General features: G+C 43.4%; 1 protein-coding gene across 2 annotated transcripts in view; it reads right to left on the reverse strand.

Annotated features, from left to right (window-relative positions):
* Nucleotides 1-19,266, reverse strand: part of PITPNM3 (PITPNM family member 3) — a 351,463-nt gene that overhangs the window by 6,440 nt on the left and 325,757 nt on the right. For both annotated transcript variants that reach the window (XM_084651346.1, XM_084651347.1), the window contains 6 exons: nucleotides 14,854-14,970; nucleotides 13,379-13,495; nucleotides 6,150-6,298; nucleotides 3,096-3,245; nucleotides 1,980-2,163; nucleotides 701-829 (listed from right to left, as the gene is read on the reverse strand). In XM_084651346.1, coding sequence (XP_084507472.1) covers nucleotides 701-829; nucleotides 1,980-2,163; nucleotides 3,096-3,245; nucleotides 6,150-6,298; nucleotides 13,379-13,495; nucleotides 14,854-14,970 — 846 coding nt within the window. The remainder of the gene's footprint in view (nucleotides 1-700; nucleotides 830-1,979; nucleotides 2,164-3,095; nucleotides 3,246-6,149; nucleotides 6,299-13,378; nucleotides 13,496-14,853; nucleotides 14,971-19,266) is intronic.

Consider the following 19,266-nt stretch of genomic DNA (forward strand, 5'->3'; position numbering starts at 1 on the left):
TCAGCATGTGCTGCTTTCATGCCAGCTAATGGACAAGTATTGTGTATTGACTAGGCACAGCTATGTGGTTCCTTCACAACAGCCTCCTTTCTGGAGTGATGTTTCCAACTTCAGTGTAACTAGTTAAGTCAAGGTCATGAGAGGCCAGACTCTCTGAGATGGAGGGAACAAAATGGCCTTTCTACCACTTGCACTTATCTCCTCATACTTCGTTTGTAGTACTCTACTCTAATGAGGGCGGGATCCTGCTCCTCTCTGGGAGCTGTCCTTTCATACTAAAGCACAAGAAGGGCCCAAATGGGTAACATTCTTTCCCCATGAGTTCAGCAGCAGAGCTGCATGAGAATCAGAGCAAGGGTAAAAAGAAAACTGAGACCCCCTTCCCCCTCTTTAGAGTGACTACACTCCTGATGAAAACACATGGATGATTAATTTTGGACCACTAGGCTAGAAGATGCCAATATTGAAGACATTATAGCTGTGTATCTTAACTTGCTCTTTCCATTTGGCCATATATTGTATGTGCATCTGCCAAGCAACCGGCACTCCTGAGATGCTAAAAGCCTTTTGACCCATTCTCCTAAGTGAAAATGCCCTCTCTAGGACTTGTGCTGCCCTGGCCACAGTCAAGATTTATCTTCACTTTTCATCTGCTGTGCATGTCCCAAAAGACACTGACTCTTTAGCAAGAGTTACATACCTGACATTGAGTCTGGTATTTCTTTGTCGGACGTCCAACTATGTAGATCTGGGAAGGCGACAGACCCAAAACATTGTACACAGAAATATCCTTCATTGAGCCATACGCAGCAGAAATTTTGATGTAGCACTGAAAGAACCAAGGCAAATATTGTTTTAATTGCACATGCTCTGAATGGCTGACCCATAAATCTTATAGCAGGCATTTTATTTGTGATGATAAACTCATGTTACTGACCCAAATTTATAAACTTGCCGTTGTTAAAAAAAAACACAGCAGAATTCTTGCCAGTAAAAGTGGTAAGATGACTGTGTTTTTAAGTAATTGCTGGGATTAGTGTGAAAGCCAATAGGAGTTGGGTGCTTAACTCCCACAGGCCTTTTAGAATAACCCTCCCTTTATTTCTAGAAGCTGAACAAGAATTGCAATAAAAATAATGTTTCCATTCGGAAGGTCTGTATGAGCAGGGGGTACTTGGGAAGTTTGATCTTCAGAGGTGATAAACAGCCATAATTTATACGAGTGAAAATGAGCCACATTTTCCCATTGGATGTGAATCCAAACCATAAACATGACTGACCAGGTTCTCAAAAGCAACATAACCCTAGTCTGTCCTCATATCTGCTCCCTACTGAGAAATCAGCATAATTTCCTGTAGCAACTAAGATCCTTAGTTTTGGGGGATTTTATGCAATCACAGCACTAGGAATGGAATTTAGTGTGAATCAAAAGACCTCCATATTTGTCTTATAAAAGTGAAGGTTTTGTTGCCAGATTCAGGTAACTGAAAATTATGAGGCAGAGGTAGCTACATAGCAAATTTAACCCTTCCGTCACCCCTCCAACGTGCTTCAACCATGACCCTGAGGGACCAGAAGCTTATCAAACTCAGCCTGGATTTTTCCTGATTCTTCATAATTAATACTTTTAGCAAATGGAAGGGTGCAGCAATTATCAGACATCATGATGGCTGGATTCTCTTAAATCAGAACAATAGCTTGGCTACACACATTTGACCTTGTACTGTACATAGCTACTGGATTTATTTATATGCATCATCAAAATGAATAGCCTTGATCCAAGACCCTCAGAAGGCAGAGCAGCCTTCTTTGCACCTGAATCTTAGGAAGGAAACCAAGATACAACAAAATACTTTGTAATGGACAATGGTCTTTTCCTTCCAAGGGGGAGAGACCCTCCCCTTTGGCAATGACAATAGAGATCTGACTTTCCAGCAACTGTTCATTTGATTCAATATGTGCAAAACAGCCTCTGTTACCTCTTGCATTAGATTCCGGAGGAAAATAGTTTTTTGTCGTAGTGGGTCATGAACAAGCCCATCCGAGAAGAAAATCATCCCTTGAGGAAAGTTGTGCTGAGATAACCACGAGACCACTCTCTGCTTTTGCATATCAGGACGGCCAGTGATATAGATGATCAGGTATCCCAGATCCTGCCAGTGTCTGTCAGAAGCAAAAGTGGCGTGGGAGAGTGGAAAACGGGGGAGAAGTCACTATCCACTTTAGTCTTAACGAACATCTTTGCTGAACATGGTGACAATTTAAGAAAAGCCAGGCATAATCTCTCACTAGGTAAAAGGCTAGCTGGGATGGGGTCAGGTTTCTGATTTTAATAGCTAACATCCTGGTGTGTTCATGCAATAATTTGTATGCCTCGAGGAACGGGGAAGAGCAATAGGTAGACTTGTGCAAATACTGTTGTATAAAACACCGGGGATATTTCCAAATGTATTTTATCTTCAATATTCTGCACCCTGTGGATTCAGTCCTGCTGTCCTTGAAATGGATGGAAATTTTGCCTTTGACCTCAACAAGAGCAATATTACAGCCTGGGAAGCTGTGATGCTCATCACTCCATTTTCAGGAGGGCTCAAGGGGCTCTGAGTTTAAAATGATAGACACCAATTCTTCACCCAGTGCAGCATTAACTGACTTCTTAAGTGAAGGAATTAAGTGGTTCTTAGAACTTATTCTCACAGTACTTTACATCCGGAAGGTACAGCAGGACTCAGGATTAAAATTCATTATAGCATAAAATCCTTCAATAACTCACCACCCTTTTTGATAATCAGAGTAATAAATGGAAAATTATCTATTGACTCCATACACTTTTAGGCCCTGTTTCCTAGGGGCAGCCTTTTAACTTTAACTTACGATTTGCATGGTAAATTGCACCAAACATCTAAGTGCTATAAAATGTGTAAATTTCTGTGCAAATCAGGTATAGCTAGATGTCTGAATGGTACAAAAATGTATCTGCAAAGAAGTCTGGGCTTTATGAACAATCTATTATTTCTTGCTTCCAGTTTGATCCCCTTTGTTAAAAAGGGATGAGGCAGGGACTCCAAAAACACTAATGTGTATGTGTCCCTTACCGGACAACGTCTACAGCCCCAGCTCGAACTTTAGGGTCACTACCCATGATTGAGACACTTGCTGCAAAGGAGCCATCAATGCTAAACACCACACACTCCATTCCCGGGGGAAGCACAGTCAGGTAACTCATTGCATTGCTCTGGTCACCCCTGGAGAAGAAAAACAAAGCGAAGCATCAGAACTCAAACTCTGTGAATTACAATGAAAACCAGAAATGATGTCTGTCTGGAGCAAGGCATTCAGGGCTCCACAAGCCTAATGGGACTTACTATCCTGTTTCCAGTTTGAACCACAAAGTAAAGGTGTTGAGACCCTTTAAGAAGCTAATTTTCCAAGTCCACTGGGCTAAAACAGTGAGACTTGCATAAATCTAATTAAAGCAGTGCAAGGCAAAAAAAAATCACTGACAATACAATAAAGCCCTCTAGGCTTTGTCCCTTTTGTGCAACATTAGAAATAAAAATTACCCTGGGTTTTTTAAAGCAACATAAAAATATCGGGCAGCCACAAGTGTATGGGGAGAAGCGATGTACACTTCTCTCACTGTGCATACTTGCAAAAAGTCAACCTTACTGTGCAACAGAAATGGACAGGAATTGACCATCCCTCTATCCCGGTTTCTTGTGCTGAAAATGCTGGCCCAGAAGAGTAACAAATTCACAAAAGGGGAGAACTCAAACACGAGGTGCCTACTTCCCTACGTGGCTTTTCTCATGTAGAGCTCTGGCATCTGCAAGCTTCTACTCATCGAGTATTCTTTCACGGGAGCGCAGCTCTCAGGACACCCGCAAAAGGCAGGGGCAGAGATCCCACAATTCCCTTACCTTTTCCTGCCATATGAATCGTGTTGCTCTGCAGCTCTGACCCAAGCCCTGCCCAACTTTGTCACAGTGAATGTTACAGCTATAGGGGAAATTATATCTGGTGTTACTGGCAACATCTTGCAGGATGGATTTCTGCTTGGAAATGTGCCCGCATCACATGTCAGGTCCAGGCATGACCATTTAAGGGTGAGGAAGTAATAACTACTTTCATTCTAGCGTGAAGCATACTAAACCTGCAATCTAAGGCCCAGGGAAGCAGGAGACTGGCTCCTGAGTCAGTTGCAACGTTTTAAACTGCAGACTTCCCAGAAGAGACGTTAATTTGTTTTTAAGCGGCCCTATCTTCTCAAATTGATTGCCTGCTATTCTACAATGGAATTATTATTAATTAAGAGAATATATATGTGGAATTGGAAAGCGATCTTCCATTTGATTAGCTGCGAGGACACCTTTAATTCCATTTTTCTTTTAGAGGAGACGTTTAGTGGAATCTGCAAGTTATTTCCCAAGTGGGCATGAAGTTTAACTCCAAAGTGGAGTATTAAATTAAAACTTTATGTCAAAGCATTTAGCAGTTTTCTGACTAAACATAAAAAGCTTTAGAAGCACAGCTGCCCCCATCCATGCACTTAGGCAGATTAATTTTATTTCACACATTTTTCCTCTTTATGCTTGACTCAGCAGAGGGCTTTTCATGAAACTCTTGAGAGCTAAGAGAGAGTCAATTGATTTCACTTCACTGAATTGTTGCTTTAAGGCTTTTGTTTTTCAATTTAAAATAAGCATGGCACTGATTCCAGAATTAAAGTGATTCCTTCAGTCAGACTGACATCAACAGATGAACTGAACTGCAGACTTGGAACAAGGCAATACCTTCACTATCCATTTCAACAGGAGAAACTGGTCACCACCCAGAGGGATACAGATCATCCCTTCACCCCAGCCTCACCCACAAGCAGGCTCTGGATTACCCAAGCTACACCTTTGCTTCAGATGGACCTGATCCCCTGCATTTACCAGACTAAACTCTAGTTAGTGGAGTCTTACTGGCTGTTATTATTTGTATTACTGCTGTGTCTATACATTGCAGCCGAGATCAGGGCCCCATTGGGCTGGGCATTGTATGAGACTCACTACCCCAAAATGTTTAATATAAAAATAGGCAAAGCATACAAAGGGTTGGGGAAAGGAAGCACTGGGAAATGGACACAAAATGAGATGAAGTGACTTTTCCAAGGTTGCAGAGGAAGTCTGTGGCAGAACTACCGTGGCCACAAAACCATCCTTTCTCCAGTATCTTATTCAAATCTGTAGTGATGACTCACGTGATGTGAATGACCATTACGAAGCCCAGGGGAGGCTTCCCTGCTAGTGAGGGCTTTGTGATACCATAAAGCACTTTGACTAGTTTTACTCTTAGCAATTAACCAAGTCTGCCTTTGGTCTAGAAAGCAAAATTAACAGGAGACTCATCCCTCTAAAAGCACATCATCCCCCTTATGTGCATTAATTAAAAAAACATGGTTTGAGATGGCAGCTAGCGATCACATGTGTAGTGTGTTGCCAGTTATTACTTGTACTGCAGTAGCACCTAGGAGCCCCAGTCACGGACCCCGCTACTCTACATGCTGTACAAAACACAGCAAGGCAGCAATTCCTGCCCCAAGGAGCTTGCAACCTAAGTAACCCCCTTTCCTCTGCTTCCGCCCATCCTCACTAGAGCCAGCGCAGCTGACTGCCTTGCTCATCTTCAGAACTGCCGCCCCTGAATACATCAAATTAACACATCTGTTCAGTGGGGATTTGCCAAGAGGTCCCACCTCCCAGTGTAGATATCCTGATCATAGCCCCACAGTCAACCCCTTTAACTGATATTTTCCCCCATTCCCTCTGTCTATCCACACAGCAGCACCCATTTCCACAGCTGGAACAGATATGTGGCCGAGCTCTGAATGCCCTCTCCATCCAGACAAGGGCCATCATTTGGCCCGTATTGTCTAAAAGCACTGTCTCTTTTTCTGCATATTGAGCCCACGATGGTGGAATAAACGTCTCCAGAGCAATAACTTTGCTCAGCGTTGTGGACAAACAATGAGTGCCTTTGCTCCGTTTGAAGAATGGCACTCATGCTAAATGCAGGTTGGTTGGTTGTTTTTTTATGGCATAACTCTCTTTGTACTAGGGAATCCCACACCTTAATTATCCAGCATTCAAATCTGAAAACATTACCTAACCACCATTTTGATGGGATACACGCCAACTCTAAGCCTCTTCTGTTTGGGTATGTTGTAGGATATCCTGCCACTGCTATTGGTGATCTCTGTGTCGAAATACACCCACCTCCCCGAAGAGGGTTCAGTCATAATAAGGATATCAACCTGTAAAAGTAAAAAAAAAATCTATTAAATTTGTTAGACAACAACACACATCAGCTCATAGGACATGCCAGACTGTCTCAGACCAGTGGTCTAAGTAGTTTCATATCCTGTCTCTGACAAGGGCCAGTACCAAATACCTCAGAGAAAGGGGCAAGAAATCCTACAGTAAATGGTTATGGGATAATCTTCCCACTGGACAGTTTCCTACAAACCCCTCTATAGTTAGAGGGTGATTTATGTCCTGAAGCATGAAGGTCTATTATTTACGACTTTTTTAAATTACTGGGCTCAATCTTGCAACATACAGAGTACTCTGGACTCCATCTTGCACAGCACTTCCTACACTGAGTGTGCTTAAATGCTGTGCAGGATTGGGACCAGAGTGCTCAGCATCTTGCAGAATCAAGTCCCCAGCTTCATATATTCCTGTTATCCCTATAAATGTCCAGTTCTCTTGGCCTAAATGATGCCTTGTGGCAATGAGGTCTGAATACAATTAAATACTAAAAACCTTTTGAAAGCTTACAACAGAAGTGTTACCAAAATCTACCAATGCATTTACACCCCCCCACACACCCCCACCCCACCCCCACACCCTCCTCCGGCTGCTTTTAGACTTCAGTGTGAAGTCACAGTTCTTATATAGGCACGCAGCAGGATTTTGTTTTTCTAAGTTCTGAAACTTTCTATTGTTCATTTTGTACCCTAAGTGGATTCTGTATCTGAATCTTTCAAGTACCCGCTTAGCACAAGGAAGGAATGGGGAAAACATGAGAAAGTTTTGCTAACAGTAAAGTGAGAAGAATCATTTCTCTACAGACAATCTTCAAAGGAGTAGTAGATCTATAAAGAAAGAAGAAATGTATTTTCTTTAGTGAATTACAGCTTGAACTTTCTTTTATTCAACCATTCAGTTCTTCCCTTTCTCTTTTATAAGGATGAGGGAAAAAATCTTCTGTGGTGTTAAAGTAAAAAGCAATTTCACAGAAAAAGCAAACACTCAAACTGTTCGGTTTGCATCAAGCACACTCAAACAAGTCTCCTCAGTCATATCCATTCCAGATCAAGGACTTTATGGAGAGAACATAAAATGCTACTGATTGCTATTTCTTGTCACTGTGCCTCAGTTTCCCCATATAAAATGGAGACAATGATGCTTGCCCTCTGCAAAGTGCTTTGAGACCCTTAAATGAAAGGTGTTATGTATAAGTGAAGAGTGGTACTTTTTCCACTGTGAGATTTGACAGCCCCCCAAATTAGAACATTAACTACACTTGCACGAGTGAAAATTCCACAGCCCAAATGAATTCTTCAAGGGAGTCTGAATGCCAAACACTTCTTTTGCACCATCAAAGCCACAAGATTCTAAGGACCTTCCTTTACTAACAACAGGATTTTATTACACCCTAACACACGCTTTGCTTTCCCCATTGCTGAAATGCAGCCCTTTCTGGGACATGAACACAGCAGCAAGGCAGACCATGGGCACACAGCGCAATGTGGGGGAGGGAAGTATTGTCAAAGTACAAAGCCCCAGACTCATTAAAGCCCTTACAGGGAAAAAAATCCATAAAATAATAAACACTGGGCCTAACCTCTGCTGGTGTAAATCGGCATACCTCTGCCAAAGTCAATAGGCTGATTTACACCGGCTGAGAATCTGGCTGAGGTTTCAAGGGAGCAGCTGGGGATTCTGTTTCTAAAGTTTTCATTTGAAAGTGCAACATGGGGCTCAGATACTATGGTGGCATGAATTAAGGGCTTAAGCCCTGATTCAGCAAAGCACTTAAACATATGCTTAAAAGAGCTCTGCTGCATTCGGGCATTGGATACTATGGTGATGGGCACTCTGGGAACCCCCAGCTTCGACAGAACAGACATGGAACTCCACTTATCTTCCTCGGAACTGGGGTTAAATTGACCTTAATAGGATTGCATTTCATGGCTGAAATCCTGGAGTCTCCCTTGCAGGAGAAAATAATGGGATTTGGGGTTACATTTAATGGAAGGACAAACTCTCAACGTTACCCAAAAACAGTTATATGTTGTGTGGCCAGTCTGAAACTATTTATGTTACAGTGCACTTCCCTATAGAACACTGAGCATGCAGAAAAATGCATAATGAAAGAGACACTGGAAACAAACAAAATATTTATAAAGCATGTGAAATGCCTTTCAACCATCCAAATTAAGCATCTCACTGTGATCAGAACAGCATTTCGTTTAACTGCACTACCTTATCCCTCACTCATCATCCCTGCATGAGTTTGTTTCCATACACATCTTTATAGCTTAATAAGTAATCTCTCTCCAAGTTAGTCTTTTTATGTCCTCCCACCACTGAATTTTGGGTTATACCAGAGACATACATTCAAATGGCGGTAGTGGGTCTGCAGTCTGAAGGAGGAATAAACTGGAATGCGTTTTCAATCTAGTTAGTTTCATACTTGTACCTGTTAGAAGCCAAATGTGTACACTGTTACTGAGATGACAGAAAGTCAATGGGAATACAAATGAGCAGTCTGTAGAAATCCTAAATGGACTCTCTTGAAGAATTCCCTTGGAAAATGGAATATACGTGTAAGTTACAGCACTGTGCCTGACAGCAGCAAAGATATTCTTGCCCTTTTCAAGCATCTCAACCTCAGTGTGAGGTCAGTAAATATCCATCCCCATTTTACAGATGGGGAAACCGAGGCATAGAGCCATTGCATGACTTGCCCCCCAAGGTGGCATGGCACTGAGCCAATGGCAGAGCCAAGTTTAGCCTCTTTGTCTCCCAGTTCTGTGCTCTAACTGGGAGGTCTCCCCTTACTAGCATCCAGCACTGATCCTCTAGTGTATTTTTACACAAGAGGCTGAAAGCAATCATAGCTCAAGGAGAATTTTTCTGCTTAACGATGAGAGCAACCTAAAGTGACACTAACTACATCCGACTCCCAAATCATGTATAAAGTGATGCTTATGGAGTGCTCAAATCAGCACAGGATCCAGCTAATTTAAGAGTTGTCCTCCCCCCCACGGCTCCTTCTCGTGCCTCTATAATCAAAATCAGTATGGATTTCAAGTGATCTTGCATCCTCTGCTTCCCCCAGCTATGAGCCATTAAGAGGAGAGGGTGGATTTGCCACAATAGTATCTCTGCATCATTTCGGTTTGGACACCGTCTGCTTTGTTCTCTTGCATTGCTAGCAGAAGAATCCCAACTCCTGAGTTAGGCGCAGGAAGAGAGGGCAGAACACACACTTCGGCTAGACTAACTGCTGCTGCAAAAGTGCACCAGGAAGGGGGAGTAGATGGCACAGAGAGCAGACAGCGTGTCAGTGATTCAGTTCTCTAAGCACAAGCAAAGGAACCTCAGGCACTCCACACGTGAAAGGTGCCGGAGCCAGCGTCTCACCCTCCCAGCACAGCCAGTGGCACTAAGGGAACACATGCCGCATCATTTTAAAGCATATATTATTTCCTGCTCCTGAAAATGCTACCTGCCTGCCTCAGCACTGTGCAGGCAGAATGCCACCTGGGCGGCACACATCCTCCACCTGGAAACATGAGCGTGAGTGCAAATGCCACAATCTAGTCCTTCAGCAGCTCGAAAGGCCGAGTGGTCCAATGGATGGGGCACCTGAGTGGGACTCAGGAGACCTGCATTCTATTCCTGGATCTGACTTGCTATGTAGTGCTGGGCAAGTCACTTCACTTCTCTGCTTCCTTTTCTCTCCCACCCTGTCACCGTCTTGCCTATTTAGACTTTTAAGATCCTTGGGACATGGATTGTCTCTGTTTGTACAGCACCTAGCACAACGGCGCCCCTGTCTAACCTGGGGCTCTAGACGCTACTGTAATATAAATAAAAAATGATGTGGAGGGGGGTTACTTCTTGAGTGGCTGGGAGTTGTAGTCTTCCTGAATGCATAACTGAAACCTTTTAATACCAAGCAAATATACTCTGAGACTACACTGCTCACTCATATCCACATAGGTTCAAAATGTCAATTAATTCTACATTTGAGGAATGGTATGCATAAGTAGTAATCAAGTTCTGGAGCAATATAACTTATGTGTTTCTCATAATGCCAGCACTGATGCCCCCTCCCAGCTTCCTATTCATCACTACCAAAAGAATCTTCTCTTTTATTTTATATATATACATAAAACGTGATCAGAATAAAGAGTGGTTGAAAATCTAATAAAAGGGCTATGATAAAAATCTGCAATAAAGTTTGAGCAAATCTGTGATCTTATCCCCTATGTCATCTCAAGTAATAGGGCTGTTTTAGAGTTCTTACAAACCAAGAGACCAGATTAAAACAACAATCTTAACTAAATGTGACCTCACCCCACTTTGACAATTAAATTTATGTGGGCACGGGAAAGGCTGAATTCTGCAGAGAGATGGTAGCTGCAGCACATTCTTAGGAATTGTAGAGCAGAACAACCAAGCCCTGTTTAGGACAGAGAAATACTGTTACATGCACTCTACTGGGTTTGGAGTCAACATAAGGAGGCAAATTCATCCCCTGCTGTAGTTTAATTGATTTTAATGGAGTTACTTCCAGGATAAATTTACTCAGCTTCCACCATGTCACTCAACCAAGAGGTCTCTATGGCTGTGTTAGGAAAAGCCATACAATTTTTGCCTTTTGCAGTAAGTCAGTTGGGAGGGACTTTGCTATTACGTTAAAGGCAGAGATGCAATGAGGTTCCCCAAATTGTGTTTCCAAATGCAGCGGAATGGGGAACGAACTTGCTTTAAGAAGCCATCGGCGTGTGGGCACACACACACAATTTTCTTTTGGAAACGTACCTGCCATCTGCCACCACCCCAGACAATAAAGATTGCTGTATTTGAGGGGGTTTGACTACAGGATCTGCACACCTCTTGAAATTAAATGCATTTTAATAATTCACTCTCCAGACATTTCACCTTTAACGAGCACTATATTAACCAAAGTTCACTATGCAACCAAGGAACCAGTCCAGCAATGGCAGCAGAAATTCAAGCTTCGCCCTCCCACCCCTGCAATGGTCCTAATTTCTGAGGGGACAACCTTTAGATATGGATATCTGGCACCAAGCAAGCCTTAGCCTGTCTGCTAGGTTTTCAAGAAGGTGGCCAGTTGTGCTTTTGAATTCTATAGGGTGGGAATCCAAATACTTACAAGGGAAAAGGAACCACTTCCAGCTCACGGCATTGGAGGGGGGGAGCCCATGTCTTAAAGTGCATCAGAAATGCTACCAAAGGGGAGTGACACAGTGACTAAATTAAATAGCCCTGGTACATGCAGGGAGTGCCCCCATCTTCACTACAGTTATGTGACTGCCAGCATTTTATACACATTTGTCACAGCCAGGCTACTGGAACCAAGGTACCAGTAAGCACAGAGGTTCTTAGCCTTTTTCATACCAGGATCCCCACCACCTTCCCATCTAGCAAGCTGAGAAAGGCAAGGCAGTCTGACAGCCAGTTGTGACCCTCACATTGAAAACTGCTGCTGTGACCAATTTCCTATCCAAGGCCACATGCAATAATGGCTGTTTCAGGGGACTGGCACTCCAGGCAAGACTTCTTTTGTACTGTAGTAAGATTCTCACTGTGCCGTGAGGAAGTCATAATATGGACTGATTAGGGCTTATGCCCGATCATTAGTCACGGTTGGCTTCTTCAGCTCACTTTCCCCAGTTTAGCATATGTAGTGCAAGGGATTGTACTGCATCAGGTGAAGGAAAAATGAAATCTGCTCAATGGCTACATTCCATGAAACAAAGAAGGAGCATGGATTTCCTGGTAGCTGAGGTGTGAGCAGTGAGAGCACAAAGCAAGCTTCCTTTATGTAAACCAGTTATTAAGAGTGATTATTTAAGTGCAGATGGTTTCAAGAGCAAGATGCCTGAGGTTAAGAGTACAAACAGTAGGTCGTGCACAGAACCCATTATTTCATTTCTAGCCTGTGATTACATTCAGCTCAGCTGTGTCACAACCCTGCTGGCAATGGCAGGGCTAGGGATGCTATCTGTTGCTTTTCAATAATTCAGCTACCACCACCACCAGCTTCATTTTCCTCTGACAAAACAGTGATATTTATGCCATCGCAGATTGTAAATGAACGCTGATAACTCATTTAAGGAAACAACTGCAAGTCATTCTTTTAAGGCTATTTTCATGGTATTAAGCTACACACATCTAGAGGGGACACATTTTTGTTTATACAGGCTGATGGTGTAAGTGTAGCAATGTTGGACCGTGTAATTATTTGTGGTTACAGGCATTTGTTACTAAATAAAACTGCACTGATCATGAAATCTAAATATGACAGAGCCACTGTACTGTTGGGCGACTCTACTGAAGCACAAAAAAATTCACCATTACAGTTTGCAATGAATCTGTGCCCCTCCAATGCTCTGCCCCTCCAGGCCATACACACTAACTGGTATATTGTAGCTTAACGCTTGGCTTTATTAGCTTTAAACACTTCTATTGTATGAGACTTTTAGAACAGCAATGGCCCCAGCTGCGTCACATTACTACTCTGGTGCTAAAATTCATCTTCAGGCTTCCTTGTTTAAGAGAAACAACAACAATGTGAAACCCCCCCGCCCCCGAGTCCCAATTCTTTTATCTGAATGTCTCATCTGGGGTATATCAATTTTTCTTCCATGATTTGCCACTGCTACAGAATGATTTCTTTTAATTCTTGTTTAGTAAGTTAATTCAGTCTCCAGTAGGTGGTGTGATAGGATGGAATGCTTAGTAATCACTTCACCCCTGATGCTCAGCATCAAGCTGCTCAGATGGCCAAGAGCGCATAAGAAAGGTGATCGGTAGAAAAGGTCAGATATCAGGAGGGCTCAATTTTAGCACATTTTTGCCAGCGTGACAGGAGATCAGACACTTTCGGCTACACTTCTCTAGTTACAAACTATAGAAATGATCCCTGAAAGTCAAGTCTACTAAACATAATCCCCATCACTGTGGAGCCATCTATGGTAACACGGACAGTTAAGTGTGTGACTGTGCTCAACTCATGTAACCACTAGCGTTAATTTGGGGGAAATGATCCACAAAAGGTCTAGCTTTACCTTTTCACCCGTTAAAGCGACCATATCCAGGGGGCCATACATAAACCGCCCAACCAGTATCTGAGGACCGTCTTCGGCTGCAATGACATCGTTTGCTCTGTGATTGGCAGTTACGTTCTGAAATGAAAGAAAAAGGTTAGTATTTCCACGTTTTTATGCTTTTGGTAGGCTTTGCATTGGGTTGTTTGTATTATATTAGTGCCTATGCCCCGTCAAGGTCAGAGATTAAGCGGTAGTCTCTGTCCCAAAGAGAGTGATTATAATCTAAATAGATGAGGCAGACAAAGGGTAGGAGGAAGGGAATATTATCCCCATTTTACAGATGAGGAACTGAGGCACCAACAGATGAAGATTGGGATTTTTCAAAAACACATGAATTACTTAGGAGGAGCCCAAGTCGCACTGAAAAAATCAGCGGGACATGTGCTCTTCTTAGGCGACTTAGGGTGGCATTTTTCAAAAGCATCTAAGGAAATTGTTCAAGGTCACACAAGGAGTCTGGCAGAGCCAAGAACAGAACCCATCTCTCCTGAGTCTCAGTGCAGCAGCTGAATCACTGGGCCACCCTTCCTCTCTAATGTTCTAGTATTGTTTATTAGTATTATAATAGCACCCTGAGGCCTCAGCATGCCGGGTGCTGCACAGATCCAGACAACAATTCAACATTAACACTACTCCCTGGGGTTGAAATTCTGCCCCGACCCTTACAGAGGGCTAGGATAAGGCACATGAACCACGGTAGGCATTTGCCCTTGGAGAGCGGAGAATCAAACCCAGCTGTCACAATTCCCAATTCTCCCGAATCTCACCATTGGACCCCATTACTCTTATAGTAAGATGATGATGGAGGACTAGAAATCACAGTCCCCGTGTTCTCTGATTTAATAGCACAGGGGAGGGATAGTTCCGTGCCTTAGCCACAGAAGAAAGAACCTGAATGTCCTGACTCCTATACTCAACTCTGCCAAGTATGCACTGGTCACTTTACCTTTCTGTTCGCTCATGCTGAAAAGCAGGGCAGATGACCTACCTCACACCTGTGTTAGAGAGCTCTGACTTGGGAATCTCTGTGTTTGAGAATTAAGAAGCTAGACAAGGGCAAAATATTATGTAACCAATATCCACTATTCACCTAAAGATGCTTTCAGTCTACAGATCAACCTATTGTGTTTGGAATAATGTTGCTTTAATTTTAACACCATTTTTCTTGTTCTATAGCACGCAAGTTTTTGTTGCTGAAGCCTCAGGATTCTGTTCTTTTAGTTCTCACTTCTGTACTCTCGCAGTCAGTAGGATATACACACACACACACACACTCCCTCCTTCCCCCAAGCGATACTTAATGCTTTTCAATTCTTTACTAATCTGCAGTTATGCAACAATCACACTTCAGGTGAGGGAACTGCATTCCATTGAAATTGTTGCAAGGAAAGACATAGATCTGTATCTGCTCTGGGATGGTACAGGATACGTACTCTGAGCTTGACGTGTGTCCTCTTGCGTAGCCATTTCTCTCGTGGATTGGAGGGGCTTAGTGTTGCAGGGTCCAAGCTGTCATTTTCCTTGACATTCACATTTTCATACCTCATCACCTGAAATGAGATTAATGTTACAATAAATGATGGGCGGCCACCAGATTCATCGTAGCTATGCTTGGTGCGAGAGGAGGAAGCACGGTGCTGCAACAGTTTAGTTGCATTCCCCAGATCATATGGTAAGAATACGCTAAAGAAATGGGTAATCGGATCAGGAATATTCATGTACCTGCATATAATTCACCTTAAGTGTCAAGCAAGCAGAGGATGTTATTGTATCTGCACAATGCATGTCAGCAGCTTATTGTGTTGTTTTCCATTCCCAATGAAGCAAATTTATTCCTGCTTCAGACTCAAATCCTCAAAACCCACAAAAGCCAGAGTAAACAGTGGGAGTGTTACATAAGGATTGAGGACAGTTGCATCCTCTTCTCCTGGGCTGTGAAGCCATCCTCAAAGCAGTCGTATGATTGCTCATGGACCATAGTAGCATTTGCTGCGACCTTCCCCTTTCCTTGATGGGCCTGGTGGCCAGCTCCCTGACCCCACTTGCACTGGCTTTCCGCACCTATCCCCCATGCGAGTGGTTCCACGTATTAGGTCCACATGCAGTAGCATAACGACAAAGATGCCAGCACCAATTCAGTCTTGTGGTTGAGCATGCAAAGCTTGATCAAAATACAAGTCTAGCTGCATTCCCATATGATCTAAATGTCAGCCCCCAACAGGGAGCTATTGTGCTCTCTCTGTGGTTCTAAAGGAACAGTCTACAAACTTAAACAAGAGGAGGTTTGTACTCTGACTGGCGACTGATGGACCATGGATAGCATGAGGTTACTTCAGTGTAAATGAGCAACTGACTCACCAAGCGTAAACCTTCAGTTCAGCCTCCTCCACAAGCTAATCTGAAATGGCTGCTGTTGCCTATTTCAGCCTCTCTATGAATATCATTAACACTCCTTCAACTTGGTGTCCAAGATTCCCTCTTGATGGGCATTTAATAAAGAGGAGCCAAACCCAGACCGTTTTAGGCCAATCTGACGTCCCTAGCCTGGTTCACACTGAAATGGAAAAGTGCCTGTTGATACTGAGACGTCCCAGCTGCCTCAAATAGATGGGTGCCCAACTTGCTTAGGCAGTTTTGAAAACCTCAGCCTTGCTTTTGCTTTAAATATATATTTACATGCAAGTTAGTAAGACCCACAGACCTGCCAGTGCAGCCCCTGCTGTCTCAAAGAAATGTCCTCTTAATAAAAGCCTGCTATATACAGCCCCATGACTTTCAACTGGAATTAGGGTGCCTAACACATTTACAAAAGCACCAAAGCAGGTTAGGTGCCTATCTGCAACTTTACGCACCTAAATACCAGTGTAAATCTGCCCTTAAGTGATTTGTTTAAAATCACACAGGACATCTGTGACAGGAACAGGAATTAGACCTAGGTCTCCGAGACTCCAATTCAGTGTTACCACAAAGCCAGCATTCCTTTCCAATCCAGGCTAAGCAGCTATTTATTTGTAATGCTGTGTTTCTGAGACAGTTGTTCCAATGGCTTGGTTCCTTGCCTGTGTCAAAGTACATCAACACTCTCAGCAGGATCACCTGAAAAACCATCTATCGTTATTGGAACAACTGACTAACCAATTAATTGTCCACTGTTTTTTTACTTCACCTGCTTCACGGACAGAGGGGTTATTTTGAGAAGTGACAGGAACAGAACTGGAGAGACAAGGTGGGTGAGGTAATATCTTTTATTGGACCAACTTCTGCTGATGAGAGAGAAGCTTTCGAGCTCACACAGAGCTCTTCTTCAGGAATGGTACTGATCAACTTTGCTATCTGCCTCTCAGGATAGGGCTTTAATGGAACCATTGAAGAGCATTCAGTCTTGATATTTATAAAATATAATGTGTCGTGAGCAGAGAGAAGGGCATTGCAAAGGTGGGGTCAGAGGATGAGGGATGTTTCTCCTTTAATATTTAGAGGCATGAGAGGAAGGAAAATCTTTTCATAGAAAATGACATGGCAACGTTCAGTCCCACAATGATTTTCTCCAGATAAAGACAGCCAAGTCTTGCTGACTTTCCCCACATGGATATGCCTACTGGTGTTCCAGGGACTACTTGTATGAGTCAAGACAGGCCTGATTTGGCTTGGGAAGCCTTTCACCTGAAGTTTACATCTGTGCTATTTGTTGTCTTAACTTGCAAAAAATCTTATGGGGAAAACGAACAGGAAAACCAAATTTGCTAATGGAAAGATAAATACATTTCTAAAGCAAAGTACAAGCAGACCTAGGTAACCCACGATTGGCTTTACTCTATGCAAGTGACTGTCTAACAGGTATAGAGGACTCTGGGGTTTTAGTTTAGACAGGTAATTTATTCACTAGCACAAATCCCATTCACCATGGGTAAGTTATGAACACTGGATCTAAGCTCCTGATCTTAAGCGCAAAGGGTGATGGATGGTTTTGTGAGTTACCTAGTTTCAAGCCATGGCCTGTAGTAAAATCCACAGATGCAGACTGACCTCTGAGGAGTGGAGACTGGATAGAACTGCCCAGCTGGCTTTCAGCCCTTTTCTCTGGCTAACTCGCATCACTGTCCACCCAGCACTGGGGTCTGTTGCCTCTCCAGGCAGCAGGATGGGCAGGAGGGAGGGTCAGCCATTGAGACTCTATTCTCAGGAGCTGTGGATAGCACACATGCTGCCTGGTAGGTCAGACTAGGGAGATTCAGCTGGCTGAGGAGACTCCAGTGACACAAGCTTGGAGCAGGAAAAGAAGGGAGATAGCCTGTGGAGTTAAGAACAGGAGTACCTGTGGCACCTTAGAGACTAACAAATTTATTAGAGCATAAGCTTTCGTGGGCTACAGCCCACTTCATTGGATGCATAGAATGGAACATATAGTAAGAAGATATATATATACATACAGAGAAGGTGGAAGTTGCCATACAAACTGTAAGAGGCTAATTAATTAAGATGAGCTATTATCAGCAGGAGAAAAAAAAACTTTTGTAGTGATAATCATGATGGCCCATTTAGACAGTTGACAAGGTGTGGGGGTACTTAACATGGGGAAATAGATTCAACATGTGTAATGACCCAGCCACTCCCAGTCTCTAGTCAAACCCAAGTAATGGTATCTAGTTTGCATATTAATTCAAGATCTGCAGTTTCTCCTTGGAGTCTGTTTTTGAAGCTTTTCTGTTGCAGAATTGCCACCCTTAAGTCTTTTACTGAGTGGCCAGAGAGGTTGAAGTGTTCTCTTACCAGTTTTTGAATGTTATGATTCCTGATGTCAGATTTGTGTCCATTTATTCTTTTGCATAGAGACTGTCCGGTTTGGCCAATGTACATGGCAGAGGGGCATTGCTGGCATGTGATGGCATATATCACATTGGTGGATGTGCAGGTGAATGAGCCTCTGATAGCGTGGCTGATGTGATTAGGTCCTACGATGGAGTCACTTGAATAGATATGTGGACAGAGTTGGCATCGGGTTTTGTTGCAAGGACAGGTTCCTGGGTTAGTGTTTTTGTTGTGTGGTTGTTGGTGAGTATTTGCTTCAGGTTGGGGGGCTGTCTGTAACCGAGGACTGGTCTGTCTCCCAAGATCTGTGAGAGTGAGGGATCATTTTTCAGGATAGGTTGTAGATCTTTGATGATGCGTTGGAAAGGTTTTCATTGGGGGCTGAAGGTGATGGCTAGTGGTGTTCTGTTATTTTCTTTGTTGGGCCTGTCTTGAAGTAGGTGACTTCTGGGTACTCTTCTGGCTCTGGTGGGTATTGTAGTTTTAAGAATGCTTGGTAGAGATCTTGCAGATGTTTGTCTCTGTCTGAGGGATTGGAGCAAATGCGGTTGTATTTTAGAGCTTGGCTGTAGACAATGGATCGTGTGGTGTGTCCTGGATGGAAGCTGGAGGCATGTAGGTCAGTAGGTTTCTGGTATAGGGTGGGGATCCAGAGAGCTGAGAAGGTAGATTAGCCAGGGAGCTGCTAGCAGTCCACTAGGTGGGGAGCTGGGCAGTCCAGCGAGCCAGATGGGCTGGCAGGAAACCAGACAGGCAGACTCTGCGTAACGTCGACAGACCCCGGTCGTCGGCAAGCGGGATCGAACCTGGGACCTCTGGAGCTATATGCGTGAGCCTCAACTGCATGGGCTAAAAGCCATATGCCTGTTAGCTAAGGCTGTAGAGCAAACTCAGTAATATCTCTAAGTGGTCTCATTGCCACTAAATGAGACAGAACACCACAGCCAGGACTGTGTGTGTTACATCTGCATCAGCTGAATTGACACGGAACATTTTGGTTCCATCAAATCAGCATTTTTCAGATGCAGTGCTCCTCC

Source organism: Lepidochelys olivacea (genome assembly GCF_965140295.1).
Source record: "Lepidochelys olivacea isolate rLepOli2 genome assembly, chromosome: 17".
NCBI lineage: Eukaryota > Metazoa > Chordata > Testudines > Cheloniidae > Lepidochelys > Lepidochelys olivacea.